Source organism: Panthera tigris, chromosome B2, assembly GCF_018350195.1.
Source record: "Panthera tigris isolate Pti1 chromosome B2, P.tigris_Pti1_mat1.1, whole genome shotgun sequence".
In the NCBI taxonomy this organism is placed as follows: Eukaryota; Metazoa; Chordata; class Mammalia; order Carnivora; family Felidae; genus Panthera; species Panthera tigris.
The window spans coordinates 105,436,370-105,452,192 of NC_056664.1; the positions used below are offsets into that span (position 1 = coordinate 105,436,370).

At 37.4% G+C, this 15,823-nt stretch overlaps 1 protein-coding gene across 7 annotated transcripts in view; it reads left to right on the top strand.

The window, feature by feature from the left end:
* The window catches only part of LOC102970014 (nephrocan-like), a 29,877-nt gene that overhangs the window by 11,824 nt on the left and 2,230 nt on the right, over window positions 1-15,823 (top strand). For all 7 annotated transcript variants that reach the window (XM_042987071.1, XM_042987066.1, XM_015535955.2 and 4 more), the window contains one exon: window positions 6,763-7,664. In XM_042987071.1, the coding sequence (XP_042843005.1) occupies window positions 6,781-7,664 (884 nt within the window). In that variant the 5' untranslated portion in view covers window positions 6,763-6,780. The remainder of the gene's footprint in view (window positions 1-6,762; window positions 7,665-15,823) is intronic.

Consider the following 15,823-nt stretch of genomic DNA (forward strand, 5'->3'; position numbering starts at 1 on the left):
ATTCTTTAATTCACTACTGTCTGCTTTCTACCCACTTCATACAGTTAAAAACTGTTCTCTCCAGGATGTTGGCTCCCTCCTATTTCTTGAAATTCTCTCTTTTGCCTTCCGTGGCACCATACTTTTGTGTCCTCATTACTCCTCTCTGATAGTTCTTTTCTGCCATTTTTGTAGGTTTCTTTTCCTCCACTGCCCCTTCTTTTTTTGTCATCTCCAGAGAGTCTCAATCCTTGGTCATTCCATTTCTTACTATGTATACTCTCCTTAGGAGAGTGTACTTTAAGGAAGTGATGATGGCTCCCATAACTGAATTTTGGATTCATGCCTTACCCCTGTGTTTCAGACTTATCCAGCTTCCTCCTAGACCTCTTCATTTTGGTCTATGATCTCAAAATAACATGCCCAAACTGTAGTCAATCTTTCTCCCTAAACCTGTGGTCTTTTGTCATTGGCTTCTCTTACTTAAAATAATGTCCTTAAGGTTCATCCATGTTATAACATATGTCAGAATATCCTTCCTTTTAAAGACTGAATATTTCATTGTATGCATATACCATTTTGTTTATCCATTCATCAGTTGATGAACACTTGGATGGCTTCCTTTTTTTGGCTGTTATGCTCCAAAGAACATTCATGTACAAGTTTTTGTGTGCCCATATATTTTCATCTGTCTTGGGCATATACTTAAGAGTGGGATTTCTGGGTAATATGGAAACTATGTTTAACATTTTGAGGAACTGCTGGACTGTTTTCCAAAGTGGCTCCATTGTTTTACATCCCTATATGTATGACAGTTCCAGTTTCTCCACATTCTTGCTAACATTTCTAATCTTTTGTTGGATCATAACCATCCTAGTGAGTGTCAGTTAGTATCTCATTATGGTTTGACTTTTTTTTTTAATTTTTTAATGTTTATTTATTTTTGAGAGAGAGAGAGACAGAGCACAAGCAGGAACGGAGCAGAGAGAGAGGGAGACACAGAATCTGAAGCAGGCTCCAGGCTCTGAACTGTCAGCACAGAGCCTGATGCTGGACTCGAACCCATGAACCATGAGATCATGACCTGCACTGAAGTTGGACACTTAACCGACTGAGCCACCCAGGCACCTCATCATTATGGTTTGACTTTCATGTCACTAGTGGTTAATGATGTTGAGCATCTTTTTGTGTGCTGATTGAACATTTGCATATCTTTTTTGGAGAAATGTCTATATGAATCCTTTGCCCATTTTTTTTATTGGGTTATTTGTCTTTTAATTATTGAGTTGTAAGCGTCCTTTATATATTCTAAATACAAATCTCCTATCAGATACATGATTTGAGAAAATTTTCTCCCATTCTATGGTTGTTTTTGTTGTCATTGTCATTGCTGTTGTTCATTGTCTTACTGATGTCCTTTGAAGCACAGAAGTTCCTAATTTTGAGTAAGTCCAATTTCCCTGTTTTGTGGATGTGTTGTCACTTTTGCTTTTGGTGTCATATCTAAGATAGCTTTTACCAAACCCAAGGTGATGAAAAGTTATGCCTGTATTTTCTTCTAAGAGTTTTATAGTTTTAGCTCTTACATTTAGAGAACAAATAGGAGTGTCTTTATGACAGTAGCCAATTAAAATGATTGTGCAGGGACATCTGGGTGGCTCGGTTGGTTAAGCGTCTGACTTCAGCTCAGGTCATGATCTCGTGGCTCATGGGTACGAACACCACATTGGGCTCTCTGCTCTCAGCACATAGCCTGCTTTGGATCCTCTGTCCTCTTCTCTGTCTGCCCCTCCTCAGCTCGCTCTCTTTCTCTCTCTCTTTCTCTCTCTCTCTCTCTCAAAATAAATAAACTTAAAAAAATAGATAAAATGATTGCTCTTTACATATTTTGTGGAAGGGAAGAAGCTATGTCAAATTCCTCTGGGGTAAGAAGTATATAAACAGAGTTTATCACCAAGTGGGGGGATTATGGATTATTTTTATATTCGTTCCATACTTTCCAGAAGTTTAAAATTGTTTACAGAGAACAAGTGTTGCTTTGATGATCAGAAAAATAATTCCAACATTGTTTTACAAAACTTTTACTGGCTTAGTTCACACATGTCTGAGGCTGTAACTAATATTTCAATTTCATGTGTACATTGGACCTATAAGGAACCCAAGAAAGGTCTGTGGCCCTCCAATGCTTGGAGCAAGGTCTGCCCAAAGGAAACCAGAAACAAAGCCTCTTATTGGGAAACCAGCAGAAGTTGTTTCTTTGCTCTACTTCATTTTACTTGCTTTGCTTTTTTAAAAAATTTTCATATTTTATTGTAACTTTTATCTACATATATATTAGGTTCACTAAACTGTAAGACTGTATGGCAGGAATTATATTTAGCTAAACTTCCTATGCCTAATTTTTAACACCAAGCCATACTTGCCTTGTTTTTTAAGCAACATTGAAAAATCAGCAGCCTCAAAACCTTAAAAACAACAACAACAACAACAACAACAACAACAACAAAACCAAAGGGTGAGGGGGACACCTGTGTGGCTCAGTGAGTTAAAGGTCCAAATTTGGCTCAGATCATGATCTTATGGTTTGTGAGTTTGAACCCCACGTCAGGCTCTGTACTGGTGATGTGGAGCCTGCTTGGGATTCTCTCTCTCTCACTTCTCTCTCTGCCCCTTCCCCACTTGCACGCTTTCTCTCTCAAAATACATAAATAAATAAAAACTTAAAAAAGGAAAGAAAGAAGAAGCAGTAGCATCAAGTTAGCTCAAGGGCAAAAGCATCTCTTTTTACATCTCTGGAGCACACCTCGGCTTAGTCCAGGAAAATGGAAAAACTAGCCTCGCAGAATTATTTTCCTTTGTCAGCTCTGTAAATCAACGGAAAAGTTGAAAATCAGTGGGCATCTTCTTCACTGTTTGTGGTACCAGAATTCTATATTCTTCTGCTAAATTCATGTTATAGCAGTAAAGTTAAAATAAAAATATGTGTGTTGGGGTAAGATAAACCTGGGTGGGAAGCTCAACTTTTACACTTGCTACCAAGATATACTTGGACTGGTTATTTTACCTTCTTGAGCCTTAGTTTCCCTTTCTGAAAAGGTAATAATCATGCTTGCACACAAGGCTTTATAAACATAGTAAATACTTAGACAATGCTAACCATTTTTTAAAAAGATTTTATTTTTAAGTAATCTCTATACTCAACGTGGGGCTCAAACTCAGAACCTCAAGATCAAGAGTCACATGCTCCACTGACTGAATCAGCCAGGCATCCCTAGAAAATGGTAGCCATTTTAATTAATAATAATCAAGAGTAATCGGCATTGACTGACAAAAAGGAGAAAGAAAGGTCTCTGTGCTTCAGCTACCCACTGGATTTGCTTAGGAACATGAACAGTCTACTTAGGCCAGTCTGTACACTTCATGAATAGAAATGAAGACAAATGAAGAGGCTCTGATACCACACTTTGCCTAGTCCCCAGATAAATTGCCCATTCAGAGCCGTGTCATCTCTGAGCCTTGCTACATAAACAGTAATCTTTTAGGGTTTATGGTCAGTCAGATAAATGTAGAAGTACTAATAACACCAAGTTCTTTTGGGAGATCAACAATCTAAGAAATGAAGATCTATGTCTAGAATCACACATGACTTTATATGAAGGAAAGTCTAGAAAGGACACTTCAGGATGAAAAGTATTTCAGGAACAGTCTTGAGCAGGTCATTAAAAAAAATTTTTTTTTTTTTTTTGCCTGAAATTCTAATGGGAGATTTGAACTAGGTAACCTCTAAAGTTTCTGATTATCTTTTTTAAAAATTTTTCTTTTAATGTTTATTTTTATTTTTGAGAGAGACAGGAAGAGCGTGAGCGGGGGAGGGGCAGAGAGAGAGGGAAACAGAATCCGAAGCAGGCCCCAGGCTCTGAGCTGTTACCACAGACCCCCAACTCGGGGCTCAAACTCACACTGTAAGATCATGACCTGAGCCAAAGTCAGATGCTTAACTGACTGAGCCACCCAGGTACCCCTAAAATTTCTGCTTTTCTAAAACTCTCTGATTTGTGTCTAGATCTTATCTTTTTTGGAAAACCATTAACTGTAGACTAAATGCAATAGAGAATGGTAAGTTGAAGAAGAAAGGGCTGTAGAGTCCAATAGACCTTGTTGAAATTCTCAACTCTCAAAAGTTTGATAATAGCAAATTTGCTAGTTATTAGAAGAACTAATGATAATATGTTGTTAAAACACAAAATGCAACTGAGTACATTTGAAGATCTAATAATAAGTGATGCATGAATCAGGCAACATCTCATCTAGCAAGCAGAGATGCTCTGAGAAGTTGTACCAAATGGGAGGATTCATAGGCAGGAGGGTAGAGCAAAGGAGTTATTAACAAAACATAAGTAAGGATGGTTTCAGGCAGGTCAAGTTTCTTTGGGGAAGAAGGGACGGAAAGCGTTTTTATCATGGTGATTGCCTCACTAATGCTGATGAAGAAATTTCAGATTGACTCTTAAAAAGTCACATTTAAAAAAATTTTTTTTGATGTTTATTAATTTATTTTTGAGTGAGAGACAGAGAAAGAACGAGCTGGGGAGGGGCAGAGAAAGAGGGAGAGAGAGAACCCCAAGCAGGCTCCGCACTGTCAGCACAGAGCCCGATGTGGGACTCTATCTCATGAACTGTGAGAGCATGACCTGAGCTGAAATCAAGAGTCTGAGGCTTGACTGACTGAGCCACCCAGATGCCCCTAAAAAGTCACATTTTTAGGAGAGGTCAAAACTATAATTAAGTCTTGATTTGCCATCATGGGTGGGGAGCAAATGACTCCATTTGGGGCTTATGTTTTTTTTTTTTTTTTTTAAATATAAAAAAGTACTTGGCACTTGTAGATGTTCAATAAATGCAAGAAAAAAATTATGATTATTACTGGGACTAGGACTAATTAATACATCTGATTAATCATTAAGAAAATATCACATGTTAGCAGCCGCCAAAACTATTATGATTAGAAACATCTGTTATGGAAATTTTAACATGAGGTTTTTCTAACAGAGTATCATATTAGGAGAAGCTTTGAAATATACCATGATTCGGTGCCTGGGTAGCTCAGTCAATTAAGTGTCTGACTCTTGATTTTGGCTCAGGTGAAGATCTCTCGGTCATGAAATCAAGTCCCGCGTCGAGCTCCACACTGGGCATGGAGTCTGCTTGGGTTTCTCTCTCCCTCTCCCCAACTCCTTAAGAAAATTAAAATAAAATAAAATCTACCATAATTCACATCACATGTCTTCCCGGGATAAATAAATATATGGTACAAAATCAACCCACTTTGAAAGTGTTAATCATGCAATTGTTATTACAAAAGGGCTCAACTGCATAATTAAATCAAACATTTAAAACCTGTAGCTAGTAAGGCATAAAATTTTGCCCTGAAAATTTTAGCAATTGAATTCTAAAGCAGATTGAAAATTTTTGTGAAGTTTTACCAAGCTGAAGAAAATCTGGAACAATTCCTCTTTCTGCCTAGAGATGATCTTACTCTAAGAACAAAATACCAAGAATTACATCATTCAGAAGAAGACCTAGATGGCAAGCTAGGAGGTTGACAGATATGCGGAGAGGAGAGGGGTACTTGAACTTGCAACCTATGGAGAAAGCATATCAGATTTGATCATTTCTAAAATCTAGGACAAGAGTAGCATTAGATCTGGGGTATATGTGTGAATGGAATCTTTGTTCTACAGAGATCGAGACACGTGTATCCTGTTTGTTTCTTCATGGATCTTTTGCATCAATGAAGTACAGTTTGAACAATAGGGGAATATGGAGGCTAGTGTTTCAAATTATAACATAGTTGAAATGTTTCTCTAATAGGCCCATCTTAGTGATAGCAGTGTCTAGGACATTTAAAATTTTTATGTTTAATGCTTAAAATTTTTTAATGTAATTTATAACTTAAAAATATATAAACAATGCAAAATGAAGATAATGAAAACCTCTAGTAATCTTGCACTGTAGAGTTAGCAGCTGCTAATAGTTTGGTGAAAGATTTCCAGATTGTTCCCATTCGGGGCTATTATAAGATGATGCCACAAAGAACATCCTGCTTCATAAATCATTGTGCAACTAGTAAGTACTTCTGGCTAGAAATAAGCTTGCTGGTCAGAGAATGTACAGCAAAAGTTGACCAATATAAAAAAAATTTTTTTAATGTTTATTTTTGAAGGAGAGAGAGAGAGAGAGAGAGAGAGAGACAGACAGAGCATGAGTGGAAGAGGGGCAGAGAGAGAGAGAGGGAGACACAGAATCCAAAGCAGGCTCCAAGCTCCAAGCTGTTAGCACAGAGCCTGATGCAGGGCTCAAACCCACGAGCTGTGAGATCATGACCTGAACTGAGGTCAAGACACCGAACCAACTGAGCCACCGAAGCACTCCAAAAAGTTGGCTAGTATTATGTCTACCAATAGTGTGTAAAAGTGCTTAACATATTTTTAATATCCTTCATGTTAGCAATCATGAATAAAACTAGTCAGGACCTGGGGTGCATGCCTGGCTCAGGAGGAGGAGCATGTGACTCTTGATCTTGGGGTTGTAAGTTTGAGCCCCACGTTGGGAGCAGAAATTACTTAAAAATAAAATCTTCAAAAAAAAGTAGTCAGAACCTGAGTTTCCATCCTTTTCTAAAAAATAATTTTAAAGAGGTCCTGAAGGGAAATCTGAAGTATCATTAGTATTGAATGACAACTGCATTTCATTGTGTACGGTTTTTTTTTTTTTTTTTTGTAGCTGTCTAGCTTCACCCGAATGTTGGCTCTAGAAGATTTTATTCTGCTGGCCAGTGGAACAGAGTCAGTAGAAAATGACACTTTCAAAACTCTGAGTACCTTGAAGACCTTGGAACTCTGGAAAAATAAGTTAAGACGAGTCCCCAGGGTTCTGCCAGCCAGTCTTGAAGTGTTAAAACTAAATGAGAATTCAATAAATGTCCTACACGGATCTGATTTTGAAGGACTGAAGAAATTAAAAATCCTTGAACTTAAAAACAATCTGATCTCTTCTCTCTCTCCCAGCACACTCTCTTCTTTGATCAGTTTGCAGAGTTTGATGTTGGATGGCAACATTATCGAATCTGTAGCTGGACCACTGGTACTTCCCCACCTGAAAAGTATGAGCCTGGAGAATAATAAACTGCATCTTATACCAGCTAGCTTCTTTGCTTCTCTTCAGGCTTTGCAATTTCTCAGTGTCAGTGGTAATTTTCTGACTAAAATTCCTATTAATCTGCCCAAATCCCTGCTCTCTTTAAAAATGGAGAGAAACCAGCTCAAAGTGGTAAGGTTTCGAGACATGAGACACTTGGAGAATCTTTCCCACCTTTATCTGTCAGAAAACTCACTCTCCTCCATTGATGGGGCACAGATCCTTGCCAATTTAACTACTCTTGAGTTGTCCCAAAACCAGGTTCAAACGTTGCCCCTTAAACTACCAGCAAGGCTACAAAAACTAGATATTAGCAATAATCTGATTCAGAGAGTTACAGCCCAAGACTTCCAGGACCTCCGAGACCTGAAACACTTGTTTCTGGACAACAACATTGTCAGCTTGTTCGAAGCTGGAGCCCTGCAGATGTGTTCCCAGCTCTCCAACCTGGCCCTGGAACAGAACCTGCTGTTGTCTATACCTCTAAGGTAAGGGAGAGTTCTCACTTATGTTGACTCCTTTTAACGTTTTCTGAAGATTGGGGCAATTAAGCACAGCATACAAGCAAGAAAAACAGAGCAAACATAAATGATCTGATCAAGGCTATCCAAGGGTTCCAGGGTAGAGGTTTTAGACGGGCTTTTGGAATCCCCAGCCCTCTAACTGAATCTGCACTAACTTAATTGCTCTCACCTGTCAGACAAGACACCAACAGGGGCGATCTGTATTTGAAAATATACGACGCCACTTTGGCGGAGTATGCTAACAAACATAATATGGGGATGGTATTTGTAAAAATGTATTTTGGTTTTTAAGCATGTGGCCTGAGATCCAGCAACAGGTACACAGCCACTAGCGAAGCAAGGATATGTAAAAGAAATGAGAGGGAAGTTTAGTAAAATATTTTTAAAAGCATTGAAATAGTAGCTATGAAAAAAATCAGAAGTGTATAATCTCATCTTGTATTTACTTGGAATTCTGTTTTTGGGAGACTTGTTTTCTTCTCAGGGCTGTGATCTTTAAAGGACTTAATCCTGGTTCTGCTTCTATCTGTGTCTGCCTGTGGGTGTGTGAGTCCATTTGGGGTGTCTTACCTTGTGTTCTCGGTTGTCTCCTCAGTTCTCTCTCTCACAAACATGCATACACACACACTCCTGCACATATGGACACAAACACATACATATCCTCATACTCTGACACTTAATTTCTCTTTCCAAATATCCCTCCCTCTGTGCCCAACCCACCATCCTGTTCCCCCACCCAGTCATAACTATGACTAATGTACATGTTGACATTAATTGATGCTTTTTATGTAAACTTTATTACATGTTCTACATTTGTAAAGTAGATAATAAAGTAGAAGAATAAAGCCCTATTATTCTCGTAAAAAGATGTTATGTTATTTATTATATGTGCCTATCAGTGGACTCGTTTTCCTTTTGGTGCTTTATAGGAAAAAAAGGCATCTTGCTCTGTTGATTATCATTATCAAATTGCTTGTAATTAATATACCAACTTCTGGCTTCTGTAAGACCCTATGGCACTCAATTTACTTATCTGCATTGCTAGTTACAATAAACAACTTTTTTTATGAATGAAAAAGGGAAAAATTATCTTTGATATGTACAGATGTTCATTTTTTCTTTAAAAAGATTTTTTTAATGTTCATTTTTGAGAGAGAGAAAGACAGACAGAGTGAGCACGAGTGGGAGAGGGGCAGAGAGAGAGGAAGTCACAGAATCCGAAGCAGGCTCTAGGCTCCGAGCTGTCAGCACAGAGTCCGACACGGGGCTTGAACTCACAGACTGTGAGATCATGACCTGAGCCGAAGTCAGACACTTAACCGACTAGCCACCCAGGCTCCCCCAGATGTTCATTTTTTCTAGTTGAAAAAAAGAAGTTTGTTATATAGTATGGTAACTGTACCCAATGCAAAACATGAAAAAATGATTTATCCAATGGAAATCAAGATTTTAAAATACATATTCAGGGTTATTTGAAATTAAGCAATTTCTTTTAATGTATAAGCATATGCATACATACAATTAATTAACTTCAACAAATAAGTTTTGAGTGTTTTCCTTGTGCCAGGCACTTTACCAGGCACTTGAGATACACCAGTGCAACAAAAATAAAACTTCTTGTTCTATACAGCTTAAATTCTAGCAGGGAAAGAGTAACCATAAACACAAGGTGTACGTATATAACATTTACATGGTGTTAGGTGTTATAGTTAGCAACAACAAAAAAGGGTGGCTGGTTGCCATTTGAAATAGGGTAAGCATGGTAACCCTCACAAAAATGTAAGCTTTGAGCAAAGACTGGAAGGAGGTGAGGGATTTAGCTGTGAAGCTGTTTGGGGGTGGGGGTGGGGGAGGAAAGTGTTCTAGACAGAAGAGCTGATACAAAAGCCATAAAGAACATGCCTGCAGTGTGTCAAGACTCTAATACTTGTAATTTCAGTCATTTCTCTACTGTATTTCAAGCCTTACTTTCTATCACTATATGCCCCTTTTCCAAGAAAAAACAAATCACATATAGACTAAAAACTCATGAAAGAGATTGGGGAATGACTCTCTTGTCAAGGATTCTCAGTGGGCTGTAACAGCCATGGCAAAACTGTGAATCCAGGGGACTTCTCTATTCAGGTAGCTTTTAGAAAGCATTTGGCTAAGTAATCCTGCTAAGTTTAATGAGTGAAAAGTAGCTTAATTATTTACTCCCGCCAGGGCATTTGTGTGTTTAATAAGTGACTACAGAAAGCACAACGCTTTTACCCAATGGAGTGTGTAATAGAATTGCAAGCCTGAGCTAGCCATAATTCTTGAATCAGACTCCACATTACAATTATCTGAAGAACTTTAAAAAAGCATACTTAGGCCCAGACCTCACTTCAAGCCAATTAAAGCAGATACCCAAGAGTTTTTGCCCAGGCATCAGCATTTTTAAAAAGCTCCCAAGATCAATTTAATGTGCAGCCAGGGTTGAGAAGTAATGGGCAAGAATAATGGGGCAAAGGACATGAGATGAGACTGGGCTTTTCCTATGAGGATTAACTTAAGCATCACAGCTATCTACTTTGTCAAAGAACTTGGCCAGCTGTGAGAGCAATCTGCTTCTTGTGGAAAGTGATTTTTAAATTCTCCATCACCCCCCACCTCCCCAGCTTTTCTTTGAATTGGAAAGTGTGAATGACCCAGAAAAGGTTCTCTGTGGTTTTCCTCCCATAAAGCATTAAAACACAGTACGATCTGTTGTTTTTGTTTTTTTTTTAATTTCTGAATGTTAAGACTTTTATCCACAAGCTTAAAACAGGACACTTTTTATTTTCATGGGTTTTATTCATACACAAAATTGTACTTTAAAATTCAGTTTTGTATTAATAAACTATAAACACAGGCAACCTGTTACTAGTTGCTAACCTAACCTAATTTGTTGCTTAGTTGCTAGCTATGTATCCTACCACAAATCACAAACCCCTTCTTTTGCCGACCATCCTCCATTCTACATTGTACCAAGGAAGTAACAGTGGATGTTTTCAGGTGCACATATATTCAAATATCTACTACTTTTGCCTCAATACATTATTCGAAATAGAAAATAATACCTAGGGGCTTCTGGGTGGCTCATTCAAACATCCAACATCTGCTCAGATCATGATCCCACGATTCGTGAGTTCAAGCTCCACGATGGGCTCCAAGCTGACAGCTTAGAGCCTGGAGCCTGCTTCAGATTGTGTCTCCCTCTCTCTCTGCCCCTCCCCCACTTGTGATCTCTCTCTCTCTCTCTCTCTCTCTCTCTCTCTTTCAAAAACAAATTAATAACCATTTAAAAAAAAGAAAAAATAATACCTAACATAACATTAAGTACTGACTAAACCAGCAGTGAGTTCATATATGCATGTTATTTCCGATTACTCTTTACAACAAACCTGCGAATGTACGTACATTTTTTAAACTATTATTTCACAGATTACAACATTAAGGTTAGGAGGTATCAAGAAACTTGCTCAAAATCGCATCGTCAGTAAGTGGTGGAGTCAAGATCAAACACAGTAGTCTAACTCCAGAGTCAGGGAATTTTAGCCACCACGCGAGATTTACCCACCTCTGAGATTTACTCTGCTATAAACAATATATTATACTACTTAAAACTTAGAATGCCCAAGACCTGGGTCTCACTTTTGCTGCTTTTCATTTCACCAATCTGTAGCTCAGTGAACAAATATAAGTCACATCACCTTTTCTTTATCCACAATTTGGATAATTCAAATCCAGAATAGCTTTCTACAACCTAACACAGGCATAGCATTTTACCTTACTTACACTCAGGTGCCATCTACTGGTAAAATGGGGTGTACCCCTTTTTACTTTAAAAAGCCACAGACCCAAAGAACACACAGCATTTTTAGAAACATGTTTGTCTTAAAATCAGGGAAACTTTTTGAGCATAAATCAGACTTATAAAGACAAAGTATATCAAAGCAATAAATGACTGCCCTAAGTTCACAAAATCAGGACATTAGTGATTTCTCTTACAGTGTCATTTTGGTTATAATGTCCATAGAAACACAGAAGAAAAAAAAAAAGGAAGAGCAGGTATAAGTTTTAGATACCCACCCTAGAACTGTTCATTATATTTGTTTAAAAGAAAACTTGGCTTTCTCATTTTCATTAGCTAACATTTATTATGTGACTTCCGTGTACTAGGCACTTTCATCTATAGGGTGGAAAATCAGAAACTTTAAGCCAAATAACTTACCTGAAGTTGCGTACTGGTAAAAAGAATGGCCAAAGTTAGAACTCAAGTCTTAATTAGTAGACTGGACTCTTTGGTTTACTTTATCATATCTTTCCTCAATTTCTCTCCCTTGTACTCTGAAGGGTAATAGTGTCTTGCTTACTGCTACACCATCTGCTAATAGTCCATATTTCCTTGGGGGAAAAAAGCTATACGTAAGATTTTCTGTATAACTTTTAGGGATGTACCTTATGTCAGTTGGTATGTACATAAAATACATTGTCTTGGGGACTGACTTCAAATTAAATTTAACTATCAAACTGTTGGCGCTCCTGGGTGGTGCAGCCAGTTAAGCGTCAGACTCTTTTTTTTTTTTCCCAATATATGAAATTTATTGTCAAATTGGTTTCCATACAACACCCAGTGCTCATCCCAATAAGCGTCCGACTCTTGATCTCAACTCAGGTTCCTGAGTGCAAGCCCCGCATTGGGCTCTGCACTGATGGCCCAGAGCCTACTTGGGATTCTGTCTCTCCTTCTCTCTGCCCCTCCCCCACTTGTTCCTCTCTCTCTCTCTCTCTCTCTCTGTCTCTCTCAAAATACATAAAATTTAAATAAAATAAAAAATAAATGTTATATAAATTTAACTATCAACCGTTAAAATGAAAGAAGTGATTTTTCCCTGGTAAGTTCATCTACTTTTTAAGGTAAACTTTATTCCAACTAAGGCGACAACACCTTAAATAAATAATCAAAATCACAAATACTTATATATGTATATTCACTGTACAGTTTAGGATATTAACATAAAATATACAATCATCATATAACCGGGACCACCACAGTAAATGTCACTGAATACTAAAAGACATGAGTGCACACTCAGGGGGTTCACACTCTATGGAAATAGCATCTGGAAATAGGAGAATATGAAGCTGTTGAGTAGCAGAAAAATTTTCAGGTTCACAATTGGGCTTCTGTTTTGTTTTTTTTTTTTACTTTTTATCAATAAGCATTAGCATGACATTTTTCACATTGGTATCCACAGTGAAAAACTTTTTTTTTTCCTGATTATAGAGCAGTACCTGTTCAAGACTGAAAACTTCATCTGTTGAAAAATGAAATATCATCCAAGAATTGCTCAACAAGAGCCTATGTCTAGACATAATTTGTTTTTATGTATTTGAGATCATTTAATTTTGTTTTTTTTTTCTATTTTTTCCATTGAACATTATAGAGTATTTTTCTCTCCCTTTACCCTTTCTACTTTTTCTGAGTATCACTATGGACCTAAGGAATCTTAATTTTTTCAGTGTGTTATGATCATTTCAAGTTGCTAGTCTCTTTTGATTCTCAAATTGCTCCAAATTTGTCTAGTGGGTGCCCCTCCAAGGTGGTCCCTGTGTTCATGAGACCCGATTCCATTATTTCTCTTAAAAATTTTTTTAATGTTTATTTATTTTTGAGAGAGAGAGCTGGTGAGTGAGTGAGTACATGTGTGCCTGAGAGCTAGGGAAGGGCAGAGAGAGAGGGAGAGAGAGAATCCCAAGTAGGCTGTGCACTGTCAGGGCAGAGCCGAATGCAGAGCTTGATCCCACAAACCGTGAGATCATGACCTGAGATGAAATCAAGTGTCTGGTGGTGCTCCTCCATTATTTCTCTTTTTTAAAAATTGAGGTCAAATACACATACAACTTGCTTAACCATTTTTAACTGTCCAGTTCAGTAAAATACCTTCTTATTGTTATGTAATTGGTCTCCAGAACTTTTTCATTTTGCAAAACTGAAACTCCACACTCATTAAGCAACTCCCTGTTTCCCCCTCTCCCAGCCTCTGACAACCACCATTATACTTTCTGTTTCTATGAATTTGACTTCCCTAGAAATCTCATATAAGTGGAACTATAGTAGTTGTCTTTTTTGTGCTAGGCTTTTTTCGCTTAGCATAACGTCCTCAAGGTTTATCCATGTTGTAGAATGTATCAGAATTGCCTTCGGTTTTTTTGTTTTGTTTTGTTTTGTTTGTTTTTTGTTTTGGGTTTTTTTCATTTTTTAGTTTGTTTTTTAATGTTTTTTAATGTTTGTTTATTTTTGAGAGAGAGAGACAGAGTGTGAGCGGGGGAAGGACAGAGAGAGGGCGACAGGATCCAAAGCAGGCTCCTGGCTCTGAGCTGTCAGCACAGAGCCTGACACGGGGCTTGAATTCATGAACTGAGCTCAAGTCAGGGCACTTAACCTACAGAGCCACCCAGGTGCCCCGGAATTTCCTTCCTTTGTAAGGCTGACTATTCCATTGTATGTACATCTTATATTTTGCCTATCAATTCATGGTCAATGTACATTTGGATTGCTTCCACATTTTAGCTATTGTGAATTTAATATGGGTGAATAACACGTAAATAATGTACAAGATTATTTAATATGTAAATATCTCTTTGAGACCAATCATGCTTTCAATTCTTTTGAGTATGTACCCAGAAATGGAATTGCTGGATCATGGGGTAATTCTATTTTTAATTTTGGGGGGGAAGCACCATACTGTTTTCCATAGCGACTACACCATTTTACATTGCCTCCTACAGTGCACAAAGGTTCTAATTTCTCCATATCCTCATCAACACTTGTTATATTCTAGATTTTTGATAGCAGCCATGCTGATGGATATTGCTTATCTTTGAATATGTCATTGCATTCTGGCTCAGATGTTCTAGCTTACCTTGCTCCAGACATAGAATAAGCCATTTCTCTAAGAAGCCTTGCTTCTTTTAAGTGGAAACTGGAATTCTGAAATTAAGATCTGGGTGTTCAGTGTGCTATGCTATTGGAATAGCATTACCATTAGAGTGTAACTTTATTTCTAGATCCTTCCAGTATGCAGAATTAGGAAATATGTATTTTTAAGCTATGAATTCATATTAAAATCTCCAATTCACATTTAACATTAGAGGGTTTTTCTTATTTTATATTTGCATATCTTCTTTTACAATGAAATCTTGGTTCCTAATGATATGAATACACTTACTGATTTGTTTTGTATTAGAGCATTCATTTAAAAAGTTTCAAAATTTCATTACTAGGTGGTGTTAATAATAAGCATGCTAAGAGAAGTTTCCTTGCAGATCCTTTTGTCCCTAGTGTCTAAGGCTTAGATATATCCACCAAGGATATTTAGTCAGAGTACTTTTTCTTTCCTTTATGGGTTATACACCAACATAAACATTGATTAATTAGATATGTTTGTTTCTGTTTGTATTCAGTTTTAGGGCTTGTTTTTGCTTTACCATTTTTGTTTTGTGAACATGTAAAACATTAACATGATTCAAAAGTTAAAACCATATGCAAACACTTCCTATAAGTAACCAGTTTTATTCACTTCTGGTTTATCATTCTTTTTTCCCCCAAACATAAGCAAATATATGGACATGTATTTTTATTTCCCTCTTACACATACTGTACATACTATTCTACTTTTTGCTTTTTCCCCTTAACCATACTTTCTGGAAATCATTTTGTAGTAATTCATAGGAATGAGTCCCTTCCTTTTTAAAGACTGCATAGTAGTTTTTTACTGTTGTATTTGGTTGTTTCCAATCATTTTGTATTATAAGTAATACCATAATAAACACATATATGCTGTTTTATATTTGTGAACCGTATATGTAGAAGTGAGATTTCTGGGTTGAAGGGTGAATACACAGGTTATTTCTTTAGGCTTTGCTGAATTCTCCTACATAGGGGCTATGCTACTTTAGTCTCTGTGTATGAGAATGTCTGTTCCTTCACAGCTTTGCCCACAGAATGTGTTGCTAGAAATTAAGATTTTTACCAATCTGGTAGGTGAGAAATGGCATCTCTCTGTGGTTTTATTTTTCATTTCTCTATTTTGAGTATGGTTGAAGACTTCAGG